Raw genomic sequence first — 25,308 nt, 5'->3', positions numbered from 1 at the left:
TAATGTGAGCCAGGCACTTTTATGGTGAACTGGTATTCCTCATTTGATCCATTAATTTAATCAAAGCACCAAAAAACTTTTTCTCTCTCTTTTTCTTATATAACTTAAAACATAGGCACTTAGCTCTATCCGTAGCATAGCTCAAAAAACTTCCTTCTTTGAAAAACTTTAAAGAAGTATATTATTCATCCCGGAGATCCTCATACCGACATGAATTCACGTTTCGCACAACAGTGCTGTATCAAGGTATATCTCCTGAAAATATACAATCCATTGTCAGCCAGCATGTCTTTTTTCTTTATAAATACTTTTTATATATAAACAATCTCCACATACCTCTGATTTTCACGGAGAAAATCCCCCATTTCTTTCATCAATCCTATTTTCTCAAAGATGGCCGCGGCATTATTGTTGCTTAAATAGGGGAGTTCCCAGTTACTTACATCACTATTTTTTGAACCAATCCCAGAGCCCATCCACCGAAACTCCTCCTCCTCAATCTAAACTATTGACATCCATTCTATCTCACGATTTAAGCCATTAGGCTGTACTGAATTTAAGGAAAAGATCCAAGATTGTTCTTTATAATTTAACAGATTTTCCATATTACCACCCTCCCACCCTACTTTAATATGGTCAATTATTCTCCATCGTATATCCACAATCTTATGATCAAACTCCAACCAGTGTTGTACAAGAGGGGCTTCCTCCTTTTTGGTGAGAATACGAGACTTATGTTCATTTAACCGTAGCAAAACACAGACACATTTTAAAATAGGTGTATGAAAGTGAGGGATGCTCCACTCGGTGAGTAAGGAAACAAAAAATAAACCTATATCAGATGCCTGCTGCTAAAAAACCCCAGTCAAATATTAATACTGATGAAAAATGTTGTCACCAAAAGGTGATACATAACCACGGGTACCACTACTTAAAAAAAAACCAAGGGTGCGCTGAATCTTACAGATGTGTGCCAATGTTCATAATATCAAATCAAATCGATAGATGCTATATTAATTATGCAAAACTGTATCTGACCAAGCAGTTGACAAATAAACATATCAAATTCACAACAGCTATTGAGAGAGGGTGCAACATTAATTGCTGTGGGTAAGATAAGTTTTCTTGTTTACAAATATAAGAAAATACGAACAGCCAAACTAGGTCAGACCAATGGTCCGTCTAACCCAGTATCCTCTGGCTAATCCAGGTCAAAAGTACATGGCAGAAACCTAATAAGAAGCAACTTTCCATGCTACCAGTCCCGGGGTAAGCAGTGGCTTCCCCCATGTCTTATTTATTTTTGTTACATTTGTACCCCGCGCTTTCCCACTCATGGCAGGCTCAATGCAGCGGGCAATGGAGGGTTAAGTGACTTGCCCAGAGTCACAAGGAGCTGCCTGTGCCTGAAGTGGGAATCGAACTCAGTTCCCCAGGACCAAAGTCCACCACCCTAACCACTAGGCCACTCCTCCACGGTTGCTACTATTTGAGATTCTACATGGAATGTTGCTATTCCACTAGCAACATTCCATGTAGAAGTCGGCCCTTGCAGATCACCAATGTGGCCGCGCAGGCTTCTGCTTCTGTGAGTCTGACGTCCTGCACATCATTCTACATGGAATGTTGTTAGTGGAATAGCAACATTCCATGTAGAATCTCCAATAGTATCTATTTTATTTTTGTTACATTTGTACCCTGCGCTTTCCCACTCATGGCAGGCTGAATGCGGCTTACATGGGGCAATGGAGGGTTAAGTGACTTGGCCAGAGTCACAAGGAGCTGCCTGTGCCTGAAGTGGGAATCGAACTCAGTTCCCCAGGACCAAAGTCCACCACCCTAACCACTAGGCCACTCCTCCACGGTTGCTACTATTTGAGATTCTACATGGAATGTTGCTATTCCACTAGCAACATTCCATGTAGAAGTTGGCCCTTGCAGATCACCAATGTGGCCGTGCAGGCTTCTGCTTCTGTGAGTCTGACGTCCTGCACGTACGTGCAGGACGTCAGACTCACAGAAACAGAAGCCTGCGCAGCCTTCTACATGGAATGTTGCTAGTAGCAACATTCCATGTAGAATGTCCAATAGTATCTATTTTATTTTTGTTACATTTGTACCCTGCGCTTTCCCACTCATGGCAGGCTCAATGCGGCTTACATGGGGCAATGGAGGGTTAAGTGACTTGGCCAGAGTCACAAGGAGCTGCCTGTGCCTGAAGTGGGAATTGAACTCAGTTCCCCAGGACCAGAGTCCACCACCCTAACCACTAGGCCACTCCTCCACTGTTCCATGTAGAAGTTGGCCCTTGCAGATCACCAATGTGGCCACGCAGGCTTCTGGTTCGCACAGGCTTCTACATGGAATGTTGCTAGTGGAATAGCAACATTCCATGTAGAATGTCCAATAGTGGCAACATTCCATGTAGAATCTCCAATAGTATCTATTTTATTTTTGTTACATTTGTACCCTGCGCTTTCCCACTCATGGCAGGCTCAATGCGGCTTACATGGGGCAATGGAGGGTTAAGTGACTTGCCCAGAGTCACAAGGAGCTGCCTGTGCCTGAAGCGGGAATCGAACTCGGTTCCTCAGTTCCCCAGGACCAAAGTCCACCACCCTAACCACTAGGCCACTTCTCCTCTCAATAGCAAACCATTTTTCTTTATTTTTACATATAGATGCACAGTTTGTTTTTAAGCCATTATGGTTCTATTCAGATCTTTCTAATGTGCCTCCGTTTGCAAAGTCTGTGCATATTGGTGCGATTCAACCTGCGGTCTTTGGCATGTTTTATTTGCTATCTTATTTGTCGACTGCAGAGAACCAGCCCAATAAGAGATACAATGACCAGAGCAGCAGACTCCACAGAGAGAGCACCATTTAGAGTGCTCTGCTGGAGCATCCATGGTAAGGCATTCAAAATTTCCCTCACACGCTCTGGCTATCACTTTAAGCTAGCCTGGTGCTTTGGCTGTGCATTGTGGAGGACGTGAAGTTCAGCTGCGATTAAACTCCAGGTTCACTTGGGCAAACACTAAATGTGACCTCATGCAGAGCGCCGAAAAAATAAAGGAAAAAGCTCCCACCCGAAATAACTGACTACTGTACTCTAACAGCCATCAGGTCCAAGCAGCAAGGTTCTTCTTTAAACTTTTCCTTTGCTATCTAGCAGACCGCTGTAGTGGGAAGGAAGAAGCTGCCAATGGTGGAGGGGAAGGGAGAGGGTAGCATTCAGACCTGCTTCAAATAATAATTCCAAAGCCTCAAAAGAAACCCCCTGCTCAACTGAGTACCAGAGGTAGTCAGTTTGCTTATGCCTTCATCCAGCTCTTTGGAAGTCACAGAGTCAGGAGACCATTCTCTAAATATTCTACCTGAAAGTTAAAGCTGTCTCCTAGTGCATAACCTTGGGAGAGCACATAAACCAGAGTATAGACCTGAATATTCTGGCCAGAACACGGCCTGAGAAAAGTATAGAGACCAAGGGTGACTGTAGGTTAAGACTGTGTCCCAATGCTTAACCAAGATCAGATATTATTCCCACGTGATGTGTTGTGTGCTCGGGGCTGCAGTTCTTTCCATTGGGTGCTATGTGTTGTGGGGACAGTGTGGGAGGCAGGGGTTTCTCACATGGCGGGGGGGGGGGGTGCTTTGTGCAGTGGGGACTTGGGGGGGGGGGCTGCAGTTTCTTCCATTGCAGTGTTGTGCTATTGAGACAGTATGAAGGACTGGAGTCCCTTTCATGGTGGCTTTACATAAGTACATAAGTATTGCCCAAAGGTCCATCGAGCCCAACATCCTGTTTCCAACAGTGGCCAATCCGGGTCACAAATACCCGGCAAGATCCCAAAAATGTACAAAATATTTTATACTGCTTATCCCAGAAATAGTGGATTTTCCCCAAGTCCATTTAATAACGGTCTATGGACTTTTCCTTTAGGAAGCCGTCCAAACCTTTATAAAACTCCATTAAGCTAACCACCTTTACCACATTCTCTGGCAACGAATTCCAGAGTTTAATTACATGTTGAATGAAGAAACATTTTCTCCGATTCGTTTTAAATTTACTACATTGTAGCTTCATCGCATGCCCCCTAGGCCTAGTATTTTTGGAAAGCGTGAACAGACGCTTCACATCTATCTGTTCAACTCCACTCATTATTTTATAGACTTCTATCATATCTCCCCTCAGCCACCTTTTCTCCAAGCTGAAGAGCCCTAGCCGCTTTAGCCTTTCCTCATAGGGAAGTCGTCCCATCCCCTTTATCATTTTCGTCGCCCTTCTCTGCACCTTTTCTAATTCCACTATATCTTTTTTGAGATGCGGTGACCAGAATTGAACACAATATTCGAGGTGCGGTTGCACCATGGAGCGATACAAAGGCATCATAACATCCGCATTTTGTTTTCCATTCCTTTCCTAATAATACCTAACATTCTATTTGCTTTCTTAGCTGCAGCAGCACACTGAGCAGAAGGTTTCAACGTATCATCAACGATGACACCTAGATCCCTTTCTTGGTCCTTGACTCCTAACGTGGAACCTTGCATGACATAGCTATAATTTGGGTTCCTCTTTCCCACATGCATCACTTTGCATTTGCTCACATTAAATGTCATCTGCCATTTAGCTGCCCAGTCTCGTAAAGTCCTTCTGTAATTTTTCACAATCCTCCCACGATTTAACAACTTTGAATAACTTTGTGTCATCAGCAAATTTAATTACCTCACTAGTTACTCCCATCTCTAGGTCATTTATAAATATGATAAAATGTTATGGGGACAGTTTGGGGGCTGGGTTCCTCCCACTGAACAAAATATGCTATGAGAATATGAGGTTCCTTCTTTGTGACTTTATGGGTTATGTGTTCTTCTTACAGGATGCTATTTACTACAGGGAGAGTGAGGGGGACTGGGGTTCCTCTCATGCTGTGCTGTGTTCTGTGGGGACAGTGCAGTGGGGCTCGAGTTCCTGTGTGCTATGGGGACAGTGTGGGAGGCCAGAGTCCCATTCTTTGTGCTCACTCCCCTTGTCCTGATTTTCAGATAAGCGGAGTGTGGTGCCAGATGAGAGGATAAACATCGTGTCCTGCCCAGATGGACGACAGTTACTGACCATCATGAAGACTACCCTAAGTGATGTGGGCTTGTACCAGTGCTCAGTTTCCAATGTTCTTGGCAATGTTACAAGTTCCTGTAGCCTGGCTGTGGCACGTATGTATCAACTAAAAATACTCAGAGATATGTATGGAATAATATTTTTGCATTTTGTATTGGAATTGTATACCATCTTCTTTGTATTGCAATTCTCAACTAAAAATACCCCTGGGATTCTGTAGGATGCATATTTTTAGCAGTGTTAAAAAAGAATTGTTCCCCAGGGTGTAAGACAGTGCATGGACTTGACATTTTCAAAGGTATGTGGATTCTTTCCCCACAACCAAAATCTTTTAGCAACTAATCAAGCTAAACAAAATAAGCCCTAGAGTGTCAGTGAAAGGGATGAGATTAGAGCTGAGGTACAAGGATATAAAGAGATTTATCTGAGTCATACAGAGACAGTGACAGAGCTGGGATTAGAACTGAGGCACAGGCAGATAAATCAAGTTTACTTACCTCTAGCAGGTGTTCTCCGAGGACAGTAGGTCAGGTATCCCCACACTTGGATGATGTCATTCCAACAAACTCCGGTACGGATGCACTATATTTTTAAGAGGCTTTGGCAGTGGTTCCACCTCGCATGCGCAAATGCCTTCCCTCCTAATGTGCAAGCACGAGACCCTCAGTAACATAAAATAGCTAAAAAAGAATTCAACTCTAAGGGGAGGTGGGAAGGGTGTAAGGATACCTGTCCTTAGAGAACACCTGCTATAGGTAAGTAGCTTTGCTTTCTCCGAGGACAAGACAGATGTATCCTTACACTTGGGAATCCCCAGCTACCAGGCTCACTGAAAGCAACAGTAGGACAATAGAGTCTTGCAAAGGCAAGACTAATTTGAATGCAATTAATCTTAAACTATATACAAACTGGTTGCGAAGGGGCCTAGGAGGGTGGAGTTGGATTCTAGACACTAAAAACATTTTGCAGGACTGTCTGGCCAAACTGACTGTCACGTTGGATATTCTGCTCAAGACATTAATGAGATGTGAATGTGTGGACAAAAGACAATGTCGCAACTTTGCAAATCTCCTCTATGGAGGCTGACCTCAAGTGGGCTACTAACGCAGCCATGGCTCTGACATTGTGAGCCGTGACATGGCCGTCAAGAGTCAGCCCAGCCTGGGCGTAAGAGAAGGAGATGCAATCTGCTAGCCAATTGGACAAAGTGTGCTTACCGATGGCTGTCCCCATTTGTTGGGATCAAAAGAAATAACAAGCTGGATGAACTGTCTATTGGCTTTAGTCTGCTCCATATAGAAAGCCTAGGCTTGCTTGCAGTACAAGGTGCACAAAGCACTTTTACCAGGAAGGGCATGTGGTTTGGGGAAGAATGTTGGCAAAATGATTGACAACTTAAGATGGAACTCCGACACCACCTTAGAAAGGAACTTAGGATGCATGCGGAGAACAATTCTGTTATGATGGAATCTGTTGTAAGGTGGATCAACTGCTAGGGCCTGAAATTCACTGACTCAGTGAGCTGAAGTGACCACCACCAAAAGACCTTCCGGATGAAAGGAGTCTAATGGCTCAAAAGGAGCTTTCATCAGTTGGGTAAGGATGACATTAGATCCCATGACACAGTAGAAAAGGGGGCTTTGTCAAAATCAAACCTCTCATGAACCGAACAACTAGAGGCTGTACAGAGATGGGCTTGCCCCCCACACGATGGTGGTAAGCACTGATTACAGAAAGGTGAACCCTTACAGAATTGGTTTTCAAAACAGAGAGGTGTAGAAGGTACTCAAGCAGCTTTTGTGTAGAACAAGAAATCAGATATATGGTCTTGCCCTTACACCAGATGCAAACCTCTTCCATTTAAAGATGTTATACCTTTTAGGGGAATCTTTTCTGGAAGCCAGCAAAGTCCTGAAGACACCCTCACGCAGTTGCAAGAAGATAAATTCTATGCTCTCAACATCAAGGCCATGAGGGCCAGGGTCTGGAGGCTGGGTACAGAACAGATCCCTTATGCTGTGTGATGAGGGTCGGAAAACAGTCCAACCTCCATTGTCTTTCAGAGGATAACTCCAGAAGCAGAAGGAACCAGATCTTTCTTGATCAGTAAGATGCAATTAAGATCATTGTCCCCAGATCTTGCTTGAGATTCAACAAAGTCTTCCCTGTTAAAGGTGTGGGAGGAAACACATACAGGAGACCCTCCCACCAATTTAGGAGAAAGGTATCTGTCGTCTGATCTAAGACTGGACCAGTACTGAGGGACCTTGTTATTGATGTGAGTGGCATAGAGGGGATGCTGTACACTCGGAAGATCACAGGCTATGACCATGTTGAGAGACCACCCATATGGTTGCATGACCCTGCTCAGCCTGTCTTGCCAGCCAGGTATGTGGCCCTGAGCATCATGCCATGTCTGAGGGCCTATTTCCACATCCTGACTGCTTCCTGATACAAGGGGTAGGAACCCATACCCCCAGCTTGTTGACCTAGTACATCGCAACCTGATTGCCTGTTTGGTTACCAAAACAATCTCTGAAAACCTTTAGAGTGTTCCAAATCACCCAAAGTGCCAGGAGATTGATATATGAAGTGTTACCTCCTGAGAGGACCAAGTCCCCTGAGTGTGAAGCCTATCTACATGAGCTCCCCAGCCCAGGAGGGATGCATCTGTGGTCAGAATTTTGTGAGGAGGTAGAATTTGGAATAGGAGTCCCAGAGTCCAAATGGACCAAATCAACCACCAGCAGAGAGACTGTCCGAGCTGTGGCATGACCTCAGTAACATGATTCCACTAAGAAGCCAGTCGACTAAGCTCTCCTGGAATTAAGATGTGCCATGGGAGTAACATGAATGGTGGAGGCCATGTGACCTAGCAATCTCAACATCTGCCGAGCTGTAACCTGCTGGCTACTGCAAACCTGGTCAGCAATTGTAATGAGAAGAGTCGTCTGAACTTGGGGGAGATAGGCTTGAGCTTGCACTATGTCTAACAGGGCTCCTAAATATTCCAATTGCTGAGTGGATTGGAGATGGGACTTGGGATAGTTTATAATGAACTCTAGTAGCTGCAGCACCCAGTTAGTTCTCCACATTGATTCTTGAGCATCTTCTTGAGATGTGCTTTTGACCAGCCAATCGTCCAGGTAAGGAAACACATGCACTCCCAGTCTGTGTAATGACACTGCGACTACTGCAAGACATTTTGTAAACACCCTGGGTTCGGACATGGTACTCGTAATGTTGCTTCCCTACTGGAAATCGGAGGTACTTCCAGTGACTGGGAAGTATCTGGATGTGGGTATATGTATCCTTCAAGTCTAGAGAGCATAGCCAGTCTTTTTCCTGAATCATGGGGAGGAGGATGCCTAGGAAAACCATCATGAACTTTTATTTGACTATTTGTTCAGACCCTTGAGGTCCAGGATGGAGCAAAATCCCCCTGTCTTTTTTACCACGAGAAAGTACATGGAATACAATCCCTGCCCTTCCAGCCCTGGTGGGATGGGCTCAACCGCATGGGCCTGGAGAAGGGCAGAGAATTCTTCTGCAAATACTTGCTCATGCTGGGCACAGATGAATGACGCCCGTAGATGGCAAATTGAAGGTTTCCTTTGCCAATGGAGGGTGTATCCCATTTGGACTACTCAGAGAACCCACCAGTCTGAGGTTAGAATATAAGAACATAAGAGTAGCCATACTGGGTCAGACCAATGGTCCATCTAGCCCAGTATCCTGTTTTCCAAACAGTGGCTAAGCCAGGTCACCAGCACCTGGCAGAAACCCAACATATTTCTTAAAGAGAAATGTTTTCAATTGTTTTCTAAAAGTTAAATAGTTTAGTTGATCATAGGAAGTGAATTCCAAACCAAAGCAGCCTTATACGATAGGCATGAAGCCAGCTGTTTCCTGAGTTTAATCACAGCCATAGAAGGAAATCTCAAAACTATCTGGCCCCTATCTAATTGTCTGTTCAACAAAGAGAAAAAAAACTCAGCCAAATATAATGGAAGATCCCCATACAATGCCCTAAAAACAATCTTACATAATTTAAAATAAGACCTAGTGGCTACTTGTCCCTGCCTTTCTCAGGGCACAGACCGTAGAAGCCAGCCCTGCACCGATTTTATTCTGCAAATACCTGCGTCGCCACCCAATGTCCGCGAAGATTCCATAGATCCATTCCTTCTAAACAGGATTCCTTTGTGTTTATCCCACGCATGTTTGAATTCCATTACTGTTTTCATCTCTAAAACATCTTCCCAAAACAGGTTACAAGCGTGCTTGTCTGACATTGCTGCCTGGATGTCTCAACGCCACCTGAAATTAAATATGACCAAAACCGAGCTTCTCATTTTCCCCCCCAAACTCACCTCCCCGCTCCCCCCGTTTTCTATTTCTGTTGATGGCTCTCTCATTCTCCCTGTCTCCTCAGCTCGAAACCTTGGGGTCATCTTTGACTCTTCTCTCTCCTTCTCTGCTCATATCCAGCAGACCGCCAAAACCTGTCGTTTCTTTCTTTACAACATCCGTAAAATCCGCCCCTTTCTTTCCGAGCACTCTACCAAAACCCTCATCCACACCCTTGTCACCTCTCGTTTAGACTAATGCAATCTGCTTCTTGCTGGCCTCCCACTTAGTCACCTCTCCCCTCTCCAGTCGGTTCAAAACTCTGCTGCCCGTCTCGTCTTCCGCCAGGGTCGCTTTACTCATACTACCCCTCTCCTCAAGACCCTTCACTGGCTCCCTATCCGCTTTCGCATCCTGTTCAAACTTCTTCTACTAACCTATAAATGTATTCACTCTGCTGCTCCCCAGTATCTCTCCACACTCGTCCTTCCCTACACCCCTTCCCGTGCACTCCGCTCCATGGATAAATCCTTCTTATCTGTTCCCTTCTCCACTACTGCCAACTCCAGACTTCGCGCCTTCTGTCTCGCTGCACCCTACGCCTGGAATAAACTTCCTGAGCCCCTACGTCTTGCCCCATCCTTGGCCACCTTTAAATCTAGACTGAAAGCCCACCTCTTTAACATTGCTTTTGACTCGTAACCACTCGCCTCCACCTACCCTCCTCTCTTCCTTCCCGTTCACATTAATTGATTTGATTTGCTTACTTTATTTATTTTTTGTCTATTAGATTGTAAGCTCTTTGAGCAGGGACTGTCTTTCTTCTATGTTTGTGCAGCGCTGCGTATGCCTTGTAGCGCTATAGAAATGCTAAATAGTAGTAGTAGTAGTAGTAATTCAGCCTCCCTCCTACTGGCAAGTCATCCAGTATGGACAGTTTGATGGTGGCTATGCTCTCCTGAAGCCAGTCAAAAACTCATCCCCAATTTTGACTGCGGTATGACTTTTGTTGGCAGTTCCAGGGGCATTGTTGCTGAGGATGGGCAGAAAGAGTGTACCTATGCTTTTGAGAGTAGTAAGAACTCCTTCAGGACCCTCCAGCGAACCTCCCAGTGGCGGAGGGAGCAGAAGAATGTCGCCAGGAGAGGGACTGGATGGTATCCGTATGTTTCATCATGAGGTCAGTGACCTCCTCTACATTGTCCCCAAAAAGATTGTTACCCCAGCAGGGAATGCCTGTAGATCTCTCCTGAACTGCAGGTTCAAGGTCAGAGACAAATCTGCCAGCTCCTCGCTCAGCATGTCCTGGAACCGGTCACTGAGTACAGGCATTGGTAAGGCTGGGGGTGGTGTCAGTGTGGAGACAGTCTGCTGGGTTTGCCAGTGCTGAATTGGAAGTGAGGTCAAGGCTGCATGGGGGCTAAGGCAACAGCACCAGAATAACCAAGGGGGAGCAGTCATCTTGGTGCCGATGCTTCTTGGGTTCCGGCAATGCAGATGCCCTGGAGCTCTCCGCACCATGCATTGAAGGGGACCAATGTCAGTGCTTCTTGGCTTTAACCCGATGCATAACCTCAGGGTCCCTTGGTGCCTGTGAGGACAACGTTGAATCTCTATGTATCCTCGGTGTCGGGTCCAGTGCAGATCGGTCACAAGGCCTGCTACTAGCACCTGATGTTGAGAGAGGGAGACAGACCTCCTCGATGCCAATGCACTCCCAATGTCAGACGCAGCCCTGACAGCCATTGGGGTCGGTGTTTCTGATGCACCGGATTTTAAGGAGCCAAAAAGTGCTTTCTGACAGGCCTGATGCGTTTTCTGCATTTGTAAACAAAGAATAGAGTTAGTTGGGTTATGACCATGCCCCAGCCACCCCACACATCAATTGTGTGTGTCCATACTGAAAATCACCCAATTGCACTGGGTGCACCACTTGACGAAACTGGGGGTCTTCTGGGGCATGTCAAAAAGAACAGCATCTAAATGAAAAGGCTCAATGATGAGGTCAAAAAGGGGCTTACCTCACTATGGTGCTCTAGCCTAAGAAGGTTTCGAGAGCTGTGTAAAAAGAAAGAAAAAACTTAAATATAAAAGGAGAAAGAAAAAATAAAACTATGAGGGAAAAATATGAAATTGACTCACACAGGAAGGAACAAGTTGTCGAAAAATAAGCACTGAGGAGATCCACTAGACATGACCTCCATACTTTGTGGAAAAAGCTAGTCTGAGGGTCTCGCGCTCGTGTATGCGCGGTGGGACTGGTGCCAAAATCCTCTTAAAAATATAGTATGCAGGACAGCATCCACACCAGGTTCCTTTGGGTTGACGTCACCCAAATGTATGGATACATCTGTCTTGCTTGTCCTTGGAGAAAATGACAGAGCTGGAATTGGAACTGAAGCACAGGAAGATAAAGTGGTTTACCCTAGGATCACACTGAGTGTCAGTGACAAAGATGGGATTAGAACTGAGGCACAGGGAGATAAAGTAATTCACTTATGGGCCTATGATCAGAAGCAAACACGGGAGCTAGAGGCTATTAGCGCCATACAAGTGCCCATGTTTGCTACTGTCCCATGATCAGAGCCCCCGAGCGCATGAAACAAAGCACTCGCGGGCTCTGACCACGAGTAGCATGCAAATGTATGCTAAACAATGATCAGCCAGCAGCACCCCAAATATTGGCGTGCTGCCCGTGGCAAACCCTATGCCAGCCTGGAGCTGGTGTTAGGGTTTGCGGAACATTGGGAAGGAATGGGGAGGAATGGGAAACACTGTCCAGCATGCATTTGCAAAGGAACCTCCCCTGCAGGTGAATCCCCGCCCAGCACATCCCAGCATGCTTAAATTTGTATGCTATTATCTCGGGGCGGTAAAGCCCCGCGCTATTCCAGTGCTATTTTTAGAGCGCTGTTTGGAACATTGACATCTGCACCTTAGGATCTTACATAGAGTCAGTGATAGAGCCGGGATTAGACTCACCCAAGGTCACAGAAAGGGTCAGTGACAGAGCCGGGATTAGAGAGGATAAAGTGACTCACCCAAGGTCACAGAAAGGGTCAGTGACAGAGCCAGGATTAGAACTGAGGCACAGGAGATAATATGACTCACATCAGGTCACAGAGAGTCATGACAATGCTGGAATTTTTTGTTTGTGTCTCAGAGCCTCCCCTGATAAATTATTCAATCCTGTTAACTATCTCTGAATGTGTCTGTCCCTGATAGTGGAAATCTGCAGGCTCCTGCAAAATACATATCTTGACAAATTTGATAAGTCTGAATTAAGTTTGCAATTCTGTCAAACTGTTTGAAACATTTGAAATGGATTTGCTTTTTCAACAAACATTCAAATTTTCTGCAAGCTTGCTGGTAAAAATCTGGGAAATGTTCCCATTGGAATTAAGAACATAAAATATTCCATACTGGATCAGACCAAAGGGCATCAGGCCCAGCATCCTGTCGCTAACTGTGGTCAGTCCAGGTCACTAGGTTTTATCCAGCATGATCCCAAATAACAGATCCATTTCTTGCAATTCCTTCCAGCCATCTATTTGGTTAATAACTGTTTATGGACCTTCTCCAACAAGAATCTGTTCAAACCTCTTTTAAACCCACATCCTCCGGCAACATATTACACAATTTCATTATTCACTGAGTACAAAAATACTTCTTCCCAATGTTTTCATATTGTGTCTCTAGCAACCATTCTCTATTTACTTGTTCCACTTTGCTGATTTTGTAAACCTGTATCATATCGTCTTTTCCTCTAAGCTGAAGAGCCCTAATTTGTTCAGCCTTCCTTCATAAGGGAAATGTTCCATCCTCTTTATCATTTTTGTTGCCCTTCTTTGTACTTTTTCCAGTTCCATTACGTCTTTTTTTGAGATGGGGACGACCAGAACTGTATTGAAGATGCAGTCACAACATGGATCTGTAGAGGTGTTATATAATTTTTATTTATTCATTAGGATTTATTTACCGCCTTTCTGAAGGAATTCATTCTAGGCAGTGTACAGTAAGAATAAGTCAAACATAAGCAATAGACAATTACAGCAGTAAAAATATTCAAACAATACATAGTATAGCATAGTATACTACTTACAATGTCAACACAATACACAATAAAACATTTTTTAATAGCATAGGGTGTAATCAAAGATGGAACATATAGATAGATAAGATAGTCGGTTTGGACAGACAGTTCTGCAGAATTTGTTTGAGGTCTAGAATCCAACTTCACCCTTCTAGGCCTGTTTTGTTCTGTTCCAGGCTGCACTCTTACACAGTATGTATATAGTTTTAGGTAAATAAGTATTTTGGACTCGACATTACGAGTTCCAATTGTCCTACTGTTGTTGTTTTCGGTGAGCTTGGTGACTAGGGATTCTCACATGTGCAACCTCAATTCAAGTCCTCTAGTATTACCTTTTCCTCTTTTCTGTAAAAGATTTGTTTCTATTATTAGTACTTTTCAAGTATCATATATCCCCAGTCTCTTCTCATACGTCTTATGGCGCAGGCCCCATACCATTTTTGTTGCCTTCCTGTGGACCGCTTCTACCATGTTTCCCCGAAAATAAGGCAGTGTCTTATATTAATTTTTGCTCCCAAAGATGCACTAGGTCTTATTTTCAGGGGATGTCTTATTTTCGGCAAAACACGGTACAAGCCATACCCAAATGCACCACACTAGAGAACTAAACGATTACACATACAAAAAAAAAATCCCAACGATGGCCCCTGATAGAGAAAGAACTAGGAAAAGAATGCGTTGCTTTGTGTTATAGATGTCCGGCTCTCACAAGGACACAAAAAAACAACCTCCCCTAATAAACCACAACACAGTACCATATCGCCATCACTACCTCTACACTAATGGGAACTGGGCTGGGTGGCTAGTTGCCAAATAGTGAGCTTCTGGTGGGAGAGAGTGGGCACCCATCGGGGCCAAACAAAAACTTTGCTAGGTCTTACTTTCGGGGGAGGCCTTATATTTAGCAATTCAGCAAAACCTCTACTAGGTCTTATTTTCAGGGGATGTCTTATTTTCGGGGAAACAGGGTAGTATTTTACATCCTTAGCAAGATATGGCCTCCAAAACTGAACACAATACTCTAGGTGGGGCCTCACCGACTTGTATAGGGGCATCAACACCTCCTTTCTTTTGATGGTTATGCTTCTCTCAATGCAGCCTAGCATACGTTTGGCTATGGCTACTGCCTAGTCACGCTGTTTTGTTACTTTAAGAAACTCGGACACCATCACCCCAAGGTCCCTCTCTCTGTCTGTGCATATCAGCCTCTCACTTCCTAGGATATATGCCTCCCTTGGATTTCTGCTCCACAAATGTAGCACTTGGTACTTGGTTTCAAAAGTGATGATGCAGAGGAACTGAAAGAAATCTCAGTGAACCTAAAAGACGTACTGAATCAAATCGACAAGCTGAAGGATATGAAAGAACTCAAACATGAAATTGCTGATCTGCTGTTAATGATCTGTAATCTGTCATTAAAATTGTCCATAGTACCTGAAGTTTGGAGGGTGGGCATGTAATGCCAATTTTTAAAAAGGGTTCCAGGGGTGATCCAGGAAATTACAGACCAGTAAGCCCAATTTCAGTTCCAGGTAACAATAAAATTATGGAACACATAATTAAACATGGTTTAATGGGACAGCATGGGTTCAACCAAGGGAAATCTTGCCTCACCAATCTGCTTTATTTCTTTGAAGGCATGAATAAACATGTGGATAAAGGTGAGCTGGTTGATGTAGTGATGCTAATTTAACTCCTTTAGGCAGCTGAGTCACAGAGGCTCTGGCCGCTCCTGTATCTACCAATAAAAACTGTCTCTTCCCTTTCTGGTCCCACCCATAAATTTATTAAGGGCTCATGGTGAGACCTCAGGGTCCAGAGTCCCTGGCTCCCCTAATTTTCCCATAGAATTCATGAGAGAGAAAACTTTTTCTTCCCTCACTAACTTAAAATGCCCTATCTGCCCACATTCAACACATTCAGATCGGGAGGCCATCCACTGGGGATTTCTGTCCCCTGCCCCTCCCTTTCTCTACTTCAGTGATGGGCAACCTTTTGAGCTTGGTGTGTCAAAATTCACCAAAAAACCGAGCATAACTCGGGTGGTGTGTCACTTCAAGAAAAATCACTGCTACTAGGACCGGCCCCGGGCCCCCCCTACCCGAGATCGCTGCCCACCCGAGGTCGCCGGGCCCCCCTCCACCCGCTACCGGGCCCGGAACTAACCTTAAAGCCTCCTTTCACGTTGCAGCAAGCAGCAGCAGGGCAGACCTCTCCTCCTTCCTTCTGTGCTCTGCCCTCGCGGATGTTACGTCAGGTGAGGTCAGGACACGGAAGGAAGGAGTGGCCTGCCCTGCTGCTGCTTGCTACGACGTGAAAGGAGGCTTTAAGGTTAGTTTCCGGGAGCGAGGAGGGAGGGCGGACCACACTGCGGCGGCGCCGCGTGTCATCGAAAATGGCTACGCGTGTCAGTGCTGACACGCGTGTCATAGGTTCGCCATCAGGGCTCTACTTCTTAGTTCCCTGTCTCTTAAAAACCCTCTCACCTCTCACAAACACTTTCTCAAGCCTTCGTTACATTCTGATTTTTAGGGACTGCTTCTTTTATTCCTGCTATTATCAGGTTTCTAAGCTCTGTCATTTTTGCTCAGTCATTTTCACTGTTATTCACTGTTATTATTCCACCCTAGGTCTACATTAGGGTATCCCTGCTTTGCCCATAAAGTTCTCCCTGCGTCCCCTCCCTCCTAGGGAACTGTTTATTTTTAAAGCGGCAGTTCTTATCACAGCTCTCTCCTCTCATGTAAAGAGGATTCCTAATATGGACATCAGCTCTGCCCATGTATAATACTCTGTTTTGACCATTCAAAACAGCAGTAGTAAATCATTTTCTTCCTGTCCTTTTCTCATGTACAAGATTCATTTTTCCAGTATCTTAGCATACCCCCCCCCCCCCCCCAACGGACTATTTGGAGGGATATCTGAGGGCAAGGATCCCACCTTCCCTTTTATTCCTGGCTAGCCTATTTCCCATTGTAAGTACCCAGAAGTCTTTCACCTCTCAACTTTCGCTTTGTCCATCTCCGGCCGTTTCCCTCGCGGAAATACGGAACCGCGGATCAGGACTCCACACTCGCTTCGTGTCTCTGACATGTCTCACTTCACATACTTCTGTTCTCACAATCCCGGTCACATTCCCGGCCACCAAGGCAATACCTTAATAGTTAATTTTCTTACCTTGGTTCTGTGAACAGATTTTGCTTGGCCGATTGATCAATGTGCCTGCAAATCTTTATCTTGATTCACCAATTCCAATGTCTTGGGTTATGTGTCAGTCAGGACCTCAATCCCCCGCTACAAACCTAGGGACTATTGAAATCAATAGGACACGTCTTCCCTTGGTCAGCAGCCAGCCACCGATGTCTCTGATGACTTTATCCTGGACGAGCCCCTCAAAATTGTTATAAACAGCCCCCAGATAACCTGAGAACTTATACAAAAATATCTTACGAAACCAGATTTGGTGAAACAAGTCTTAATTAATTTATTATTTCAAAATACACCCTTTCAAGAATGGGTGTTCCTGAGATCAAACAGGCACACCCCTTCCTTAATGCTTACAGGTTATATAGTCTTTCTTTTTGGTTACATTTGAGTGTCTGCCCCTAAGTTTGTCATTGGATGTTGATCACATTTAACACCCCCCAATACATCACTGCTAATTATCATATGACAGTCCTCTGAAAATTTTCCATTAACCAAGCCTGAGCCTCTAACCATTGTTAGTTCTGCTCAGTTTGCATTTTCTTACCTTCAAAGCTTTATGTGAGAGCTTTTCATTAACAGTTTCGCACATGACATGTTTCACATTCCCCTCCCCCCCGACCCCTTTCCTTCTGCTCCCTTTGTCCATAGTTTTACAGCTTCATGGTCTCATGCCTAGCTACATTGTTAGGCCTGTCCTTGAAGCGTTCATGCATCTCCGGGTCTTCAGCAGCTCGGGCTTCTTACCCCCCTTTCTTCTCTCTCTTCCTGTCTCAGCATTTTTATCAATTTGCACATGTTTCTTTAAACTAACAGAGTTTCTTTTGTTAATGATTTTAGAAAGCTATATTTTCCGAAAAGCACTATAAACAGACCTGTTCAGGAAAGCATACCCCACCGACCCAACATAAACTGGACACCTGCGACACAACGTAACCAAAGACCGTAATGGGCATATCCTAACTCTTCCTCTCCCTCTCTAAGCTCCCCCAATGTATTTACCATACATAAACCTCATTCTATCACAATATCACCTTGTATTTGTTCATATCTTGTATTCATACCGGTTTACGGTGCTATGTAAGCCACATTGAGCCTGCAAAAAGGTGAGAAAATGTGTGATACAAATGTAATAAATAAAATAAATAATATGGTGATTTCTGTTAGAGAGGGCTTACAAAAGTATAATTATACTTTCATCCCTAAAGAGTTCCTGTCTACCAGGGTATAAGCTGTTTTTGCAATTATGCTAAATGAAAAAGCAATATACCTGTATATACACATTTCTCACAAGCAGTAGTAAGAAGTGTGAAGGAATAAATCCATGTCAGACTTGTGAGTTCTTGTGCCAAGTAGAGTGCTGCTGAGCCCGGTACTCGGACCAGGTTCTGCTTGGCAGCCGGACAACCCCGGGTTTCACCTGTGCTGACCGCCGTTCCCCAGAGGTTGAGCCCCTAGGTGCGGGTGGCCTGCAGGACTTACGAGACAGAGCAGGAAGCGGGGTGGTGAACGTAACGGCCAGACAGGCAGCAGGCAAGAGAGTGATCCAGGTACAGACAAAGTCAACAGGCAGGCAACAGGCAGGGGAGTAATCCAGGTATAGGCAATGTCAATAGGCAAACAACAGGCAAGAGAGTAATCCAGGCACAGGTAAAGTCAATAGGCAGGCAGCAGGCAAGAGAGTAAGTCAGGCACAGGCAAAGTCAGCAACGAGGGACAAAGTAGAGAAGAAGCACACTACTGAGCAAGTAACACCTACCAAAGTAGAAGCCGAAGCATGGAGTCCAGGAAGAGCTCAGCTGATAAAGTGCTGGCGTCTGATATCAGCAGGAACCAGCAGGGAGAAGGAGCACAGCCGTAGGACAAGAGCAGGGGAAGGAAGAACCGGAAGACCAATAGGAGAGAAGCAAGGGAAGCCAGGCAGAGAGCAGACACAGGTGCATGGAAGCAAAGCAATCAAGGAGCCTGCAGCCTGAGAAGAACTACACACACATGACTCAGGGCTGTGCCAGTCAAGTGTGCGTTGACGGAACTCCACGCAGCCTGAGGACGCCGCTTGCGTTGAGGTAGGGGACACGACAATCCAGGGACCATCTTTCAATCCAACCAAAACTAGACTGAAAACTGTGCTTACATTGTTTGCATGTTTGTGGTGGACGGCCCCACCTGCTATAAATCCCTCCCCCCCTCCCCCCGCTCCTTCCCATATTACTTTGGTGCTGTTACTTTTGGTGTTCTTTGTTCTCTGTGTGCCTTCAGGACAGTGCAGTTAAATGCCACTCTTAAACCCATTCTCTCCTTCTCCATTTATTTCTAGGAATCCCAGGCAGACCAGGCACACCAGAGATCCCACAGAAGTATAAGAACACGGTGTTGGTGCTGTGGAAGCCAGCAGCGAGCCTTGCTCCCTGCACTTACAATCTGGAGCGAAAAATGTCTGGTAAGAAGCAGAGAGAGAGAGAGACATGGAGGGGCATAATCGAAAGAGACGTCCAAGTTTTGATGAGGACGTCCTTGCAAAACGTCCCCATCCAGGGGCGAGGAAACCCGGATTTTCAAAACAAGATGGACGTCCATCTTTCGTTTCAATAATACTGTCAGGGACGCCCAAATCCTGAAATTTGGTCATCCTTAGAGATGGTCATCCCTAGACTTGGTCTTTTCTTATTTTCGGCGATAATGGAAACCAAGGACATCCATCTCAGAAACGACCAAATGCAAGCCCTTTGGTCATGGGAGGAGCCAGCATTTGTAGTGCACTGGTTCCCCTGACATGCCAGGACACCAACCGGGCACCCTAGTAGGCACTGCACTGGACTTCATAAATTGCTCCCAGGTACATAGCTCCCTTTCCTTGTGTGCTAAGCCCCCCAAAACCCACTCCCCCCAACTGTACACCAATACCATAGCCCTAATGGGTGAAGGGGGCACCTAGATGTGGGTACAGTGGGTTTGTGGTGGGTTTTGGAGGGCTCGCTGTTTCCTCCACAAACGTAACAGTTAGAGGGCGATGGGCCTGGGTCCGCCTCTCTGAAGTGCACTGCACCCACTATAACTGCTCCAGGGACCTGCATATGCTGTGATGGACCTGAGTATGATACCTGAGGCTGGCAATCAATATTTTGAAAGATGTTTTTTGAGGGTGGGAGAGGGGTTAGTGACCACTGTGGGAGTAAGGGGAGGTCATCCCCGATTCTCCCCGGTGGTCATCTGTTCAGTTTGGGCACCTTTTTGTGCCTTGGTCGTAAGAAAAACACGACCAGGTAAAATCGTCCCAAGTGTTCGTCAGAGACATCCTTGTTTCTTTCGATTATGGCTTGAGGACGTCCTAGTGTTAGGCACACGCAAGTTTCGCCTTCGCTACGCCTCCGATACGCCCCCTTGAATTTTGGCCGTCCCTGCGACGGAGTGCAATTGGGGACGTCCAAAATCGGCTTTCGATTATACCGATTTGGACAACCTTGTGAGAAGTACTCCCATCTTCCGATTTATGTCAAAAGATAGACGTCCTTCTCTTTCGAAAAAGAGCCCGATAGAGAGACTTGTGCACCATGCAGAGCATTCCCAGAAAGCTCTTTTAAGAAAGGGTATAGTGAATGTAGATGTACCCAACAAATGTTGCAGCATGCAAAAAACTGCAAAAACTGTTGTACACTCGTATGCTAAATCAGTGTTTCCCAAGCCGGTCCTGAAGTCAGGTTTTCAGGATATCCACAATGAATATGCATGAACTTAATTTGGGAAGTCTTGCATTTTTTCGAGGGGGTGAACAAACATGTGGACAAAGGGGAGCCGGTGGATATTGTATTTCTAGATTTTCAGAAGGCATTTGATAAAGTGCCTCATGAAAGATTCCAAAGGAAACTGGAGAGTCATGGGATCAGAGGCAGTGTATTATTATGGATTAAGAGCTGGCTAAAAGATAGGAAGCAGAGAGTAGGGTTGAATGGTCATTATTCTCGATGGAGAAGGGTAGTTAGTGGTGTCCCTCAGGGGTCTGTGCTGGGACCGCTGCTTTTTAACATATTTATAAACGACCTCGAGATGGGAGTAACTAGTGAGGTAATTAAATTCGCAGATGACACATATCCAGGGTCATCTCGTCGCAGGAGGAGTGTGAAAGATTACAAGAAGACCTCATGAGACTGGGGGATTGGGCATCCAAATGGCAGATGAAGTTCAACGTTGACAAGTGCAAAGTGATGCATGTGGGAAGGAGGAACCCGAATTACAGCTATGTTATGCAAGGTTCCGCTTTAGGAGTTACGGACCAAGAAAGGGATCTGAGAGTCATCGTGGATAGGATGTTGAAATCTTCAGCTCAATGTGCTGCTGCGGCTAAGAAGGTGAACAGAATGTTGAGTATTATTAGAAAAGGGATGGAAAACAAGCATGAGGATTTTATAATGCCATTATATCGCTCCATGGTGCAACTGCACCTGGAGTATTGTGTTCAGTTCTGGTCACCTCATCTCAAAAAAGATATAAAGGAATTGGAGAAGGTGCAGAGAAGGGCGACAAAAATGATAAAAGAGATGGGATGACTACCCTATGAGGAGAAGTTAAGACGGCTAGGACTCTTTAGCCTGGAGAAAAGGCAGCTGAGGGGTGATATGATAGAGGTTTACAAAATAATGAGTGGGGTAGAGTGGACAGATGTGAAGCATTTGTTTACACTTTCTAACAATAATAGAACCAGGGGACACAAGATGAAATTAGAATGTGGTAGGTTTAAAACAAATCGGAGAAAGTTTTTCTTTATTCAGTGCATAGTTAGACTCTGGAACTCATTGCCGGCGAAGGTAGTGACAGCAGATGGCCTTGGTGAGTTCAAAGGGGGTCTGGACAGATTCCTGAAGGAAAAGTCCATTGATCTTTATTAAATTTGGGGGGTTTTGCCAGGTTCTTGGGGCCTGGATTGGCCGCTGTCAGAGACAGAGTGCTGGGCTTGATGGACCTTTGGTCTTTTCCCAGCATGGCGGTGCTTATGTGCATACCCTGCCTCCATTATATGCAAATCACGTTCATGCATATTCATTGTGGATATCCTGAAAACCTTACTGGCAAGGGGTACTCCAGGACTGGACTTGGGAAACACTATACTAAACAGAGCACATGCTGTATCATGTACACCTGCTAAACACTGCACACTCTGCAGAACATACAGCCATAAACACAGCATCAATAGCAGTGAGTATTCCCTGCAGACCAAGTATATTCGGGGGGGGGGGGGGGGGGGGGGGGGGGGGAGACAAGGTTCACCAGATAAACCGAGTGCGCACATGTGCACCCCATCGGCCACAGACACCTTTTGGCTCTGACTGACAAGTCTGCACAGCAGGGGCGTATCTGAACTGCGGCGGTAGGAGGGGCCAGGGCCAGAGAGGGGGGGCACATTATAGCCCCCCCCCCCCCCCCGCCGCCGCCGCCGCCGCCATTGCCGATCCCCCTCCCCCCAGCCGCTGCCATTGCTAACCCTCCCCCTCCGTTGCTCGCCTACCTTCGCTGGCGGGGGACCCCAACCCCCGCCAGCCGAGGTCCGCGTCCTCCTGCCGCTGCCGGCTGCCTTTGGTCCTTTCATTCTTCCATTGAAGCTGGCGCCGACGAAAAAGTTTCTTTTGAATCTGACGTCGCTGCACGTTGCACGTTGTACGTGCAGGACGTCAGACTCAGAAACAATTTCTGAGTCTGACGTCCTGCACGTACAACGTGCAGCGACGTCAGACTCAAAAGAAACTTTCGTCGGCGCCAGCTTCAATGGAAGAATTAAAGGACCAAAGGCAGCTGGCAGCGGCAGGAGGACGCGGACCTCGGCTGGCGGGGGTTGGGGTCCCCCGCCAGCGAAGGTAGGCGAGCAACGGAGGGGGAGGGTTGGCAGCGGTAGGGGGGTCCAGGGCGAAATCTGCGGGGGCCCAGGCCCCTGAGGCCCCACGCAGATACGCCCCTGCTGCACAGCCTCAGGCACATTAGCTTTTATTTGTGGTTGAAGGCAGCAGCTTTGCTTAGGGCTTCTTGGGTGAGCATGAGGAAGAAAGTTTGTGGAACTGAGTGCTGGAGTCACATATATAGCCTTGTGCTACCCCATTCTCTTTGGTAGAAGAGTTCATGCCACCTCTCCATCCTCCCCTCCCCTTTCTGGGAATGTGGAACTCACACCACCTCACGGACAGGAAGTGCTTGAGCATGAGGCTTGCTCCTGAGCCACTGCCAGCAAGAACCTCAGGCCATCAGAGACTGAAGAGGAGCACAGCTAGAGAATTGTGAGCACTGTTGGAATTAGAGAGCCATGGCTGTACTGGAAAATATATGCTGGGAGCCACAGAGACCGAGAAGAAGGGGAAGGGAAGGGAAAGAGTTCATAGAGGGGATAGGAAAAGAGAGTGTCTGCTTGGAGGGGGAGAGAGAGTATGTGGAGAAGAGTGAAACAGACAACAGCTGGGAATTGCTGGGAGGGAGGGTATGAGGAAGACTGTGCTACAGGGAGGAGGGAAAAAGCAAGATTATTTGAAGGGAGAGAGAGTCTGTGGGATGTGAGTGAGGGACAGCATTGGGGTTGGGGAGAATATACCAAGAGGGAGAGAGAGTGCATGCCTGGAGGGGAAAGGGAGTGAGATAGGCAACAGCTGGTGAGCAGTAGGGAAGAAAGACTATGCTAAATGGGGGGAAGGAAAGAGATTCTGGAGTGGGAGAGAGGGAATGTATTGGGGGAGGAGGGAAGGCAAAAGAAAGCCTGAATGTGGGAGAGAGACTGAGGGTCTGGGGATGGGGAAAGGGAGTTAAAGAGAGAGAGAGAGAGAGAGAGAGTGACTGGGGAGAGGTAGAAAGGAGAGAGAGTATGCCAGAAGAGGAAGGATAAGATGAGAAGTGGGAGAAAGGAAGAGGAAGAAGAGATAAGAAGGGGAATGAAAGTGGTGAGATAGACAGAGAAGGTGGAAGAGAGATGGCAAAAAGCTAGGGTAGAGGAACTGCAAGGCAGGTGGGAAGAGGGAGGAACTGATGGAACAGTAAGGAGGAAAGATGAGTAGGAAGGGGCAGAAGAGGAGAGAGAAGGAAGGAGAGGGATAATATGGATGAAGAGAAAAAGGAAAGGTGAAGGATGAAGGGATTATGAAGAAACAGGGATGAACTGACCATTGGGACAATAGGGCAGTGCCTGAGGTGCCACAGCAGTAGGGGGTCCACTCTCCCCTAGCTTCCATCTAGTTTAATCACTTTTGATAACGGATGATTTCAATTACCCCAATATTGACTGGGTAAATGTAACATCAGGGCATGCTAGGGAGGTAAAATTCCTTGAGGAAATCAAGGACTGCTTTATGGAGCAACTGGTATAGGAGCCGACAAGAGAAGGAAAAATTCTAGACTTAGTCCTTAGTGGAGCGGATGATCTGGAGCGAGAGGTAATGGTGATGGGGCCACTTGATAACAGTGATCATAATATGATCAGATTTGATATTGGCTTTGGAGTAATTACACACAGGAAATACAATATGTTAGCATTTAAGTTTCAAAAAGGAGACTATGATAAAATGAGAGGAATGGTGAAAAAAAAACTTAGAAGAGTGGCTGCGAGGGTCAAAAATTTACATCAGGCATGGATGCTGTTCAAAAATACTGTCCTGGACGCCCAGGCCAAATATATTCCATGTATTAAAAAAGGAGGGAGGAAGACCAAACGAAAGCCATCATGGTTAAAAAGTGAGGTGAAGGAAGCTATTAGAGCTAAAGGAAAATCCTTCAGAAAATGGAAGAAGGAACTGACTGAAAATAATAAGAAACATCATAAGGAATGTCAAGTCAAATGCAAAGCGTTGATAAGGAAGGCAAAGAGAGACTTTGAAAAAAGATTTCATTGGAGGCAAAACATTTTTTAGGTATATTAAAAGCAAGAAGCCGGCAAAAGAATCGGTTGGACCACTAAATAACCAAAGGGTAAAAGGGGCAATCAGGGAAGACAAAGCCATAGTGGAGATATTAAATGAATTCTTTGCTTCGGTCTTCACCGAGGAAGATTTGGGAGAGATACCAGTGCCAGAAATGATATTCAAAGTTGAGCAGACAAAACTGAATGCAATCTCTATAAACCTGGAAGATGTAATGGCACAATTTGACAAATAGAAGAGTAGCAAATTGCCTGGTCTGGATGGTATTCATCCTAGAGTACTGATAGAATTGAAAAATGAACTTGCACAACTATTGTTAGTAATATGTAATTTATCTTTAAAATCGGGTGTGGTACCAGAAGATTGGAGGGTAGCCCATGTAACGCCAATATTTAAAAAGGTTCCAGAGGGGATCCGGGAAATTATAGACCGGTGAGCCTGACGTCAGTGCCGGGCAAAATGGTAGAGACTATTATAAAGGACAAAATTACAGAGCATATTCAAAAGCATGGATTAATGAGACAAAACCAGCATGGATTTAGTGAAGAGACATCTTGCCTCACCAATCTATTACATTTCTTTGAAGGGGTGAACAAACATGTGGATAAAGGCGAGCCAGTGATATTGTGTATCTGGATTTTCAAAACGCGTTTGACA

The 25,308-nt window shown here is 45.7% G+C and overlaps 1 protein-coding gene across 1 annotated transcript in view; it reads left to right on the top strand.

Annotated features, from left to right (window-relative positions):
- The window catches only part of SPEG (striated muscle enriched protein kinase), a 495,656-nt gene that overhangs the window by 433,781 nt on the left and 36,567 nt on the right, over nt 1–25,308 (top strand). Inside the window, exons 33-34 of the mRNA XM_030208751.1 lie at nt 5,049–5,216; nt 19,086–19,208. Of these exons, the coding sequence (XP_030064611.1) occupies nt 5,049–5,216; nt 19,086–19,208 (291 nt within the window). The remainder of the gene's footprint in view (nt 1–5,048; nt 5,217–19,085; nt 19,209–25,308) is intronic.

This window comes from Microcaecilia unicolor, chromosome 7, assembly GCF_901765095.1.
Source record: "Microcaecilia unicolor chromosome 7, aMicUni1.1, whole genome shotgun sequence".
Taxonomy (NCBI): Eukaryota; Metazoa; Chordata; class Amphibia; order Gymnophiona; family Siphonopidae; genus Microcaecilia; species Microcaecilia unicolor.
Note: the sequence above shows the minus strand (reverse complement) of the source record. Positions and strands in the feature narration are given on the sequence as shown.